Below are 10,464 nucleotides of genomic sequence, written 5' to 3' on the forward strand. Positions count from 1 at the left end.
CCATATTTTTCGCTTCACAAATGGATCATATCTGGGAAGTCTGAAACAGCTGACTCAAAAAGCAATTCAAATGTAGGGATTTTTAAAGTGACGTGTTGGACAGGGATTCTGGTGAGGGTCTATTTCGCCTGTTGCTTGTTGCTGGCTGGACGTTATCTGCACCTCCATTACACTAAACAAATTTTGTAATGGGAAAAAAGGTAATTATCAGATAAAAATAGTTGTTGCATAAAGCATTCCTCTGATATGTCTGAGAATTAGTTTTTTATTGGATTGTGTGATCTGAATTATTGTTTTTATTCTGTTTTGTATTTTAAACCTTGTGTGACATTATTTGTTCTTGTATATGTCCAACTAGAGACAGACATCATATATTGGCTATACATGTTACAATGCTCTTACAAAAATTAACCATTGACTGAAATGGACATTTCAGTATCGAAACACTACATAATTTTGTAGTAACAGTAAATTACAGCGCATATTAAACACAATGTTTGGTATTTCTCTATGTTTTTTTTATATTAGAAGTTTTTAAAACTGTCTATGCACGCATACTAACTGAATATAATCTGTTTATATAAAATAGTAGCTAAAATGTTAATGTAAAAGAACTATCTGTTACTATCTTTGGCTGAGCCGAGCCAAATTAATCGGATCACAGAATACGGTCGGAAGTCCCGTCACTAACGTGGGGCTCCTCACAGCAGACAGGGCGGCGACCACGGTGCCACGTCAAACAAACTACACACTACCCGCCTTTTACTATTGGTTCTCATAATTCCATGTGTTACGTCAAAGCTATCTCATTGGTCAAAATGCAAAGCAGCATGTTAAGATGTCGGGAAACGGCTTTGTAGTCGTAAATTGCTCACGTTGCTGCTCTTCGACTCGCGTTAGTGTTCCTACCTGTGGCTGTGGGCAGCTGTCATGGACCGCATTAAGGATGGGTGGTTCACAGAGTCCTGCGCGATGTGGCCCGGGCAGGCGATGAGTCTGCAGGTGGAGGAGGTTCTCTACCACAAAAAGTCCAAATTTCAAGATGTTATGGTTTTCAAGAGGTGAGTGCTTTAGCTCTTACATCTGTGGCTAATAGCTGTTAGCTCCAGTCAACCAGCACTGATTGAGAAAACTATAGCTCGATCCACTTATATATGTTTGAATTTTCCCACAAATTTATACATTATGAATGATTAAACATGCAGTCTACTATTAGGCAGCCAGCTTTCAAATGGGACTTTACTTGGTTGTAGATTACAGGTTATAATAAAGCCCCCTTCCCTTATTGCTGTTCTTTCCTTTTTCCCAGTAAAACCTATGGAAACGTGTTGATTCTGGACGGGGTGATCCAGTGCACGGAGAGGGATGAGTTCGCCTATCAAGAAATGATTGCCAACCTTCCTCTGTGCAGCCACCCGGGCCCCAAAAAGGTACCTCCTGCTAGCTGCTGTTGTGCAATCCAGGGGACATGAACTCAGCATTCGTACAGGGTTTTCCAATCTGTCACGACAGAAACCGTCAACAACCAGCGTTTTCCTTCTGCTTCTTGTAGGTGCTGATCATCGGTGGTGGAGATGGTGGAGTGTTGAGGGAAGTGGTGAAGCACCCGCTGGTGGAGTCGGCAGTTCTCTGCGAGATAGATGAGGTGGGACCAACAGCACTGATATAATTAAATATTTGCTCAGTCTATTAACTAGTTAAATTTTTTTCCTTTCATTTTACTTTTATGATCTACTAAATGTTGGTGCTTTGCAGTTTGTGATAAGAACATGACGAAACGTAAAAAGGTTCTTCGGGAACTCTGTGAAAGTATGAGATTTGATGGAGAACATGAATTATTAGTCAAGCAAGTAGCCAAGATGGCCATTGTAACTAAAGGAGCTGCAAAGATCTACTGTTCAGGTGGGGAAATGTGTCAACAAAATATTTGGCAAGAAGAAAGTCCTTTATTATTAGGAAATCTTTTAACATCTCTATTACAGTAATCTAAAAGTGATTTATGAATGGAGGACATAAAGGCAGTTATTGTGAGAGAAAAAGTTGCATAAGATGGTTTAGATGGAGACAGATGACTCGCTGTGGCTTCTCCTAAAGGGAAAAGTTGAAAGGAACAAAAGAAAAAGAGTTACCATCATCCAAGAGTAAACAAACTCTGAGAAATCTTCTCATGGAAGCTGACCTTCTCTCCTGTGTAGGATGTCATAGAGGTATCAAAAAAGTACCTCCCAGGAATGGCTAAAGGGTTTTTCAGTCCCAAGGTCACCCTCCATATTGGCGATGGCTTCGAATTCATGAAGAAAAACCAGGATGCCTTTGACATCATTATAACCGACTCCTCTGATCCAGTAGGTGAGTGTTGATTTTCCTTCTTTTCTTCTTTTTTCCCCCCCCACTTTCTTGATTCTAGTCTAATTCCAAGTTCGGTGTTTTTGTGTCACAGGACCTGCAGAGAGTCTGTTCAAGGAGTCCTACTATCAGCTAATGAAAGCAGCTTTGAGAAGCGGCGGCATTCTCTGCTCCCAGGGTAAGTTTAAAATAATGACTGAAGCAAATTTTTATAATGCCTGACACTTTCAGAAATATTCATACACCTTGCAATTTTCAGTAATTTTGAAAAATTCAAGGCAATGTCAGGAAATTTATAACACACCATATAAACTAGCACGTAATTGGGATACTAATTGGGAAGGTTAGGTTGAGTCAGGAGTTATAAAATGGTTTTATTGATTTTTTTGTTGTTTTGTTTTCCTCTATACTCTATGACTATGCATGAGCTACATTGAAAACAAGAGTTCACATACATTCATCTCTACATCTTCAAAGCCGGTGAAGGCCTACCCAAATTATTTAGAGAGTTATAAAATGATTTCAAAACAATGTATTGCTTTCCAGCCACTTCTCAGTTAGAAGCTGTTTTTTGTTAGTCTGTAACATGCAGTCTTGATAAAATACACTGAAGCACATTGGGGAATTAAAATAAAACTGGAGTACGAGTACTTCTTCATGGAGCTGCCTCTTTCTTTTTTTTAGAGGTTTACTTATTTCTGATTTCTACTTGGCTTTCAGTCAGACAAGCCAAGTAGAACAACAGAGAGCATATTGTTATGAAGGAAGCTTTTTAGCTGATCACATTCCCTTTAATATTTACAGGAGAGTGTCAATGGCTCCATTTGGAGCTGATAAAGGAGATGCAAACCTTCTGCAAGACGCTTTTCCCTGTGGTGGACTACGCCTACAGCACAATCCCAACTTATCCAAGCGGCCAAATTGGATTTATGCTTTGCAGTAAAAATCATGTAAGCATCCCTCTCCGTTCCCGTTTGTCCCGACTTCCTGATTTTCTTTTTTTTTTCTGTTTTCATTTTTATTTTTTATAGATGGCTTGTTGTTAAACTATTTCTCAACACGTTTTGACCTGACTTTTAGGAGACAAACTTCCGGGAACCAGTGAATGCTCTCACTAAAAAAGAAATGGAAAGTATGAACCTTAAATATTACAACCCTGATATTCACAAAGCATCCTTCATCCTCCCTGAGTTTGCCAGAAAGGTAAGTTGCAACAGTGACATTTTGTGAACATCACCATCTTCCATGTTTTATTGCGAATTCTACAACAAATCAACAGAAAGTAGGAGGATGATGAATAATTACAACCAGATTTGTGCAGTGCATGACAAAAAATTAATTTGTCAATAATTCCACCTGAGCTGTGAATCTCTGCAGCTCCTTTAGAGTTACAGTGGGCCTCTTTGCTGCTTCCTTAATTAATGGCTTCCTCCTTAAGTTTATATAGACCAACATGTCTTGGCAGGTTGCAATTGTCCAACCTCCTTTCCATCTTTTATGAATTGAGCAGTGTATGATGAATTATTAGGGTAATTGTATATGGGGAAAAAATGGCTGCTGATGAGTAAATTTCTACCCAAAAACTACACACATTTACAGAAAAGACTTGAATATTCTGTCAAAGTTGTACATTTGTGAGAAAAACAAAATTCCTGTGAATTTTGTTTTTGTTCTGTGAAAAAAAAAATTATATTAAATCTCTGACATTGACATTGTAAAGTTAGATTTTTTTTTCCCCCTCAAATGTTTGCTGATTTATCAGACATTTACAAGAAAAAGTGACAAAACTCTGTTTATTAGTTGGATAACTTCCAAAAGTAACAGGATTGAATTGCACTTAGTTATTTAAAGTATGACAGGCCAGCAATTTTAAGTTCACTTTACAGTTATTTACTACTTAAAACTGGTTTAACAATGTTACTAAAATACAATATAAGAAAAAATTCAATGTGTATAGATAATTTTGCAAGTTGGCGTATTTACCGATACATGACTTGTGAGTTTTGTCATGTTGTTGCTAGATTTAACTGAGTTTTTTTGTTTTTTTTCCATCTTTTTCAGGTACTCGGTGAAGCATAACCTGGAACAGAAGACATGCTTCTCCTCTGCTTGACCCTCAGAACACATGGAAGAAAAAAAATCCCCTCATTCCATGACTTTGCCACCTCTTCATCATAGGTCACTGTCACCCAAGAGAAAAATCACTTGGTGGGAACCCACTGGATCACTACCCCATCAGTGTTCTTCTCCTTCAGTCTTACGAACATGTGCTGTTTTTTTTTTCTTTCTTTCTTTTTAAACTCCAGTTAATGTCCGATAATTTTTGTAGAGCTGTTTAATGGACTGGACTGACTGGAAGACCATTGTGATGTAATCCTGACCTCATTCTCCAACCATGTACTGTCAGACTCTGGATGTTACAGACCATGTAGATATGTAATCTGTGTACGTCGGATGCACATCGGTTATTTTGTTTTTTACGTTTGTTCATTGAATAATATGCAGCATCCATATATCACGACTGGGCGTCCAGGCCTCTCATCATTCAGTAACACAACAGACCTATAGTGCCTGATATTAGCACTGTGCTATGGAAAAAAAAAACATTCTGTAGAGTCCTACGCTCAAGTTCTCGGGCCAGTGTTTGACTAATTTTAGAGTATCACCAACTTGAGAAAAATGACGATTAGCTGATGTGTAGCTTTGAACATCAGGTATAAATAAAGCTTTCTATTATGATATTAGAATGTCAGAAAATAAAAAAAAGACCTAAGAATCTAACTGCGGTCCGAAATGCAAGAAGTGGACACCCTTTAAGATTAAATTCATTATTCAATTTTGGCTTGCAGAATTAGGGATTTACCTTCTGATAGGATGGCTGCTTTTGTAGTGAATCTGTTCTCCTACTGCAAGATGCTGATGACCTCTCTCCATGTGGAAATCTTGTAACTGTTGAGTCAACATGATCTGTGTTGAGCCGTGGAGTTGTACATGAGTAATGAATTTGTTTTTATAAGAGTTATGAACTGTAATAAATTAGTAACACAAACTGAAGTTTGAAGGTTTTGTTTCCTAAGGATTTTTTTTTTCCATGAAAAAGAAAATTATAGCAACAAGGCCGAGTCCTGTCTACTTACAGGTGTATCTCAAAAAGTAATATAATTGAGAAGTCAGTTCATAAAGGGAAACTTAGATTCATGACAGAGTTGCTGTGTATTAGTATATTATTGTAAGAAAACTGCCCAATTCTTTGATTTCTTGAATCATAAATTATGTCGAAAGCACCGAATTGGTGTTAAAGTCTGCTTTCAGATGAAAGGGAACTTAACATTTCTTTTGAAAATCAAACTCTCCTGACTTTCTGGTGATCCTTTTCATCACCATCTAGAATGAAGAAACTATGGTAACTAGAGATAGGGTGCTTAATTTCATTTTGGCGTTATTAAATAATTTTTGAATTGTATTGTTTGCAAGACTTCCACATATTATACAAGTTTCTCTTATAGAAGTTAGTCAAATAAATTAACCTGAAAATAATATTCTCCTTTATCAAGGTGCAGGTGTGTTGTTGCTCTATATTGCTACTAACGTCTAAACATGCACTGAATATTCAGCTGCCAGAAGGTGGCGTTCTTGAATCTGTTCTGGATAAATCGGCTGCAGCTCCTGTTGTTTTTAGGGGGGAGAAAAAAATAAATACAATTTTATATACAGCACCTTTAGGTTCCCGTCCTGATGTGATTTGATTTCATTTGAAAAGGCCCTGGGCAACATTAAATTGCTCTTTCTTTGTTTTTGTGGTGTCAGGTGTGAATATAACACAATTGCTGCTCAGTTACATCAACCTCAGTGACTGCTGTGTAAGACACCAGCCTTCATTAGTTTTTCTATTAAAATGTGACCGAGCTGAAACAAGAAATTATTTCTGTGGTTGCTCATGAGAGTGCTTCTCAGATGCGGTTGCTTGTGTGGTCATTCTCCACACAGCTCTCTCCCAACACAACTTCTGAACTAGTTCTTTATTTGATGTTTTTTTAAAAAAAAAAATAATAATAATAATATGTTGAAAAGAAAAAGTTGGATCACTCCAATAGTCCTGGGTTAGATTGCCCGCCCGAGGTCTTTCTGCATGGAGTTTGCATGTTCTCCCTGTGCATGCGTGGGTTCTCTCCGGGCACTCTGGCTTCCTCCCACAGTCCAAAAACATGACAGTCAGGTTAATTGGTCTCTCTAAATTCTCCCTAGGTGTGAGTGGGGGTGTGCATAGTTGTGTGTCCTGTCTGTTTCTATGTTGCCCTGCGACAGACTGGCGACCTGTCCAGGGTGAACCCTGCCTCTCGCCCGGAACGTTAGCTGGAGATAGACACCAGCACCTCCAGACCCCTCTAAGTTTGTACAGAAAATGGATGGATGGATCACTCCAACATTTGTTTTTTGTAACTATTCCCAGTGCATCTTGATGGAAGCTTGTGGATTCACCTGGATTAGAAAACAAGGATGAATTCTGCAACACTCCTCTACAGATGGTTGTTGAGTAGATCTGTTCATGTCGCAAAAAAATAAGAGGTATCAATCCCATTTATGCTATCTGGGAATACCGATATCCGTCATCTTACTGACTTCTTCTTACTGTTTGAAGACTCTTCTGAGCTTAACCCGACATTTCCTAAAGGCAGTGAGCCGTTGTGGCTTCTTCAAACACACTGAATTGTCAATACTGTAACCGTTTCAATAAGTCAGCTAATCTTCGGTCAAGTGCTCTGGGCTGGGTTCAGATCAGAAGAAAATACCCCCTAAAAACTGTTGTGAAAGCATGACCAGCCCATCTGAACATTTCAAACAGGGAGTCCATGTTCCTTGCCAGGGGCAGTCTGGCAAATCCTGCAAACTTACTTTATTTTTTTTATAAGTCTTTCAGATACCAGCTTCAAAATTACGTAGTGTGTTGGCTTAATCTGCTGTTCTTGTTAGTTTACTGCATCACAGTATATAACAAAACATATTTTGAAGTTAGATACTTGAAGGTATATGGCTCAGGAGGATAATAATGGCATTATTACTAATGTCAAGAGATTTGAAGATTCAATAGCTGAGAAAAAGACTTTTAGACACTTGTGAGCAAATAGGCAATATTTACCATCGTGTAGAACTCAATATTATATGTTAAAGTTCAGGTCAAGATTTTAAGTAAATTTACTTATTTCACTGGAAGAAAACACGTTTTGAAGACTTTAGTGAGATGGGTTAGTGGTTCTCAGTAATCCCCATCACTAAACTCTTAATATGAACAAATGCCACTTTGTTGTCAATACATTTTAAAATTGCACCAAAAAAAGTCCCACTGTTTCTGTTCATGATTTGTCACGAAAAAAAGGTGGATCTTTCCTCTTTATTTAATTAAAAATATCCATGTCAAAAAATAAATAAAAAGGAAAATGGCATCCTGAATTCAGATTTCTGAGAGGGAAAGAGCACAGCTTCTAAATCAGCTCTGTTTTAAACTCTTATTTATTTAACCTAAAAGCTAGATTTCTCCTGGTTTTACAGGAAATGGTTAGTTTAGGCAAATTTGGGTCCCAGTTTATGACCCAGTTTGTTGAGCTGAAGAAGAAAATGAGCGTCATCTATCTTCAAAAAACCCCACTATCTTTAAATATACAATAGCCTGATCAGATTTCACTGACTTTGTCTTCCTCAGGGCGAAATAAGACATGGTAAGATCTAAAAGGGTGCTGTCTTATAACTTCAACATCAGTGGGTTATGACTTTAATGATTAGATCACAAATTTGCTCAGTTAAAAAAACATTGGTCTTGTTTCTGCTAGCTATCAAATGATTTTCTCAGCTTTCCTCGGCAGTCACATTTTGGCCAGAAAAGCTGTCAATAATTCAATATAGACATACTGTAGTATTTGATACTGTGATATCTATTAGGTGGGATTATTGTCAGCCACGTCCTATTTTGAATAAAAGATGCAGTCTACTAGTCTGTGTTGTATCCTGCTTGTCACCCATTTTCTCTCAGAGCAACCCTGTGAAGAAGAAGCAGGTAGGTTACAGAAAATGAAAAATGCATCACTCACTTTAAGCCAAACACTTTGTGTTTAGTTGTTAAAGTTGTAGATTACTCTTTTCAACCCAGTTTAGTAGTCCCAGTGTGAACGTTACTCATTAAAATAATTTTTGTGGCATTAGGAACCAATATGCTCGGACTACTCCATTGTGAAAAGGTCGAGGGATATGAACTATTTTGCAATGTTTCTGAATATTGTTCCAATAACATCTGAATGCTTTTTAATGGAGACATCTTTATTACTTTCTATTGCTATTAAAGTTAGCACAAAACCCAGGGATAAGCTTTGTGTGCTCCAGATCGAAATGTGTGTTTGGTAGCAATGCATCTTGGCAATAAATCTCAAAGAATCGTTGGGAAGCCTGTTTACAAATGGTAACACATTTGTCATGAATATTTATTTGCCATATCGTCTTTTCCGTTGTCTAACAGCTTTAAGCGGAGGAAGTGTAATGATGTGGGTCAACATCTCCTTTCCCAGAAAACAAGTAATTTAGGTAATTCAAAGCAGGAATATATTAAGATGAGCCTGCAACCAGTAGCAATCCCATCCATATCTCAGTACAAGTTCTAACTTAAGGGGAAACAGAAAGCTGAAAGTAATCACTACAACCTGTTCTCAATTTACTGTCTTTTACTTCAGTTTCAGCTTGGGCAGGTAATTGGTGGGGCTTACTAGCGCTACAGCTCAATTTTCTTCATATAAACATTGATAATCACAATCATGCACCACCAACTGGGAGAACCACCAAAAGTAACCCAGTGCAACCAGACATTCTTGTGTCATATAGAAGCTTGGCTTTAGAGGTAAGTGTTTGGCCTTTACTTATTAGTGCTGTAACATGCTCCCGGTAAATGCCGTAGACTCTCCCTGTCATGATCTTTGGATCTGATTTAGCCTTTTTCTTTATTTTGGGATTTATTATTCCTTGCGTACATATCCAATTTATTCTACGGTTGTTTATTATTGTCATTTGGGTCTTGCCTTATATGTTAATTTCTTCGTGTTGAGTTTCTTACTTAAGTTTGTGTTTTAGTAGTCTGTGCATTTTGGCTTAAATTCCATGTTATGCTGTTTAGTCTTTGGTTTATATATCCTTTTTATCTAGTTCAGTTCTCTGTTTTTTCTGTGCTAATCACAGCAGTTTCTTCTTAGTGTCTTATCTCACTGGTCTCCCCAGCTGTCTCTCATTTGCTAATTAACTCACCTGGCAGCGTCCCAGTAATCAAGCCCCACAGTCCAGCATCCAGTCATGGGGTTCAACAAATAGCTACTTAACAGTCAGAGCTAATTTATTGTCAAGATTTTTTTTTTATTATTATTATTCAGCCTCTAAAATCCTTACATATTAAAGAACTAAAAAAAGACCTTGTAAGCTTTTTTTTTTCCCAAGAATTTCCCCAGGGTTTAATAAAGAGACTTTGCTGAGTCTCCTCCGCTTTTAAGCTATAACCTGAAAAATATGAGTCCAATAAAACACTGATTTGGTAAAGCTTTCATTAGTAAATGCAGGGAAATGATTCAGTTAGATCCCAGCAATTCTGGAGGTCTTTTCCGCTGCCACTGTGGAAAAACACTACAACAATAAGATATCATAAAGTACATGTAAGGTCTATGTCAGTAGCAGTGGTCAAACTTCCTTAAAAATAGCTGGAGATTAATGAAACCGGTTTGTATTTGTGAAATACAGGAAGGACTGTTTGAATCATTAGCGGTGTGTGTAACTTGTGTGTGAAAAAAAGTAAAACTGATAGAGAAGTGGGTGTTTTAAAGTGACTAAGTGTTGCTCTATCAGAGCTGTGCTGCTTTCGAGTCTTTGGGAGTGTCAGACAGTTCAATTGTAATATAAAGGCGTCAAATAGACACATGGAGAGAGGATGACAGGAATCAGACGTCGCCTGAAGTTAAATGTCAATCATCATGAAGAGTAAATCAGGTCATCCTTATTTCTTTAAAATAATTGATAGCTCCCTCTGGAAAACCGTATTATTTGAGCAATTAATAAAAAGAATATGACTCAGAAAAACGTTCAAAACCAACATTA

The 10,464-nt window shown here is 37.6% G+C and overlaps 1 protein-coding gene across 1 annotated transcript; it reads left to right on the plus strand.

Annotated features, from left to right (window-relative positions):
- The first annotated feature begins 841 nt into the window (after positions 1-841).
- srm (spermidine synthase) lies at positions 842-5,395 on the plus strand. Its single transcript, XM_005808203.3, has 8 exons — positions 842-1,061; positions 1,310-1,430; positions 1,553-1,645; positions 2,196-2,349; positions 2,441-2,524; positions 3,151-3,296; positions 3,427-3,549; positions 4,408-5,395. Exons 1-8 carry the CDS (start codon positions 931-933, stop codon positions 4,423-4,425), a joined length of 870 nt encoding a protein of 289 aa, XP_005808260.1. The 5' UTR covers positions 842-930; the 3' UTR covers positions 4,426-5,395.
- Positions 5,396-10,464: the final 5,069 nt, after the last annotated feature.

This window comes from Xiphophorus maculatus, chromosome 1 (genome assembly GCF_002775205.1).
Source record: "Xiphophorus maculatus strain JP 163 A chromosome 1, X_maculatus-5.0-male, whole genome shotgun sequence".
Lineage (NCBI taxonomy): Eukaryota > Metazoa > Chordata > Actinopteri > Cyprinodontiformes > Poeciliidae > Xiphophorus > Xiphophorus maculatus.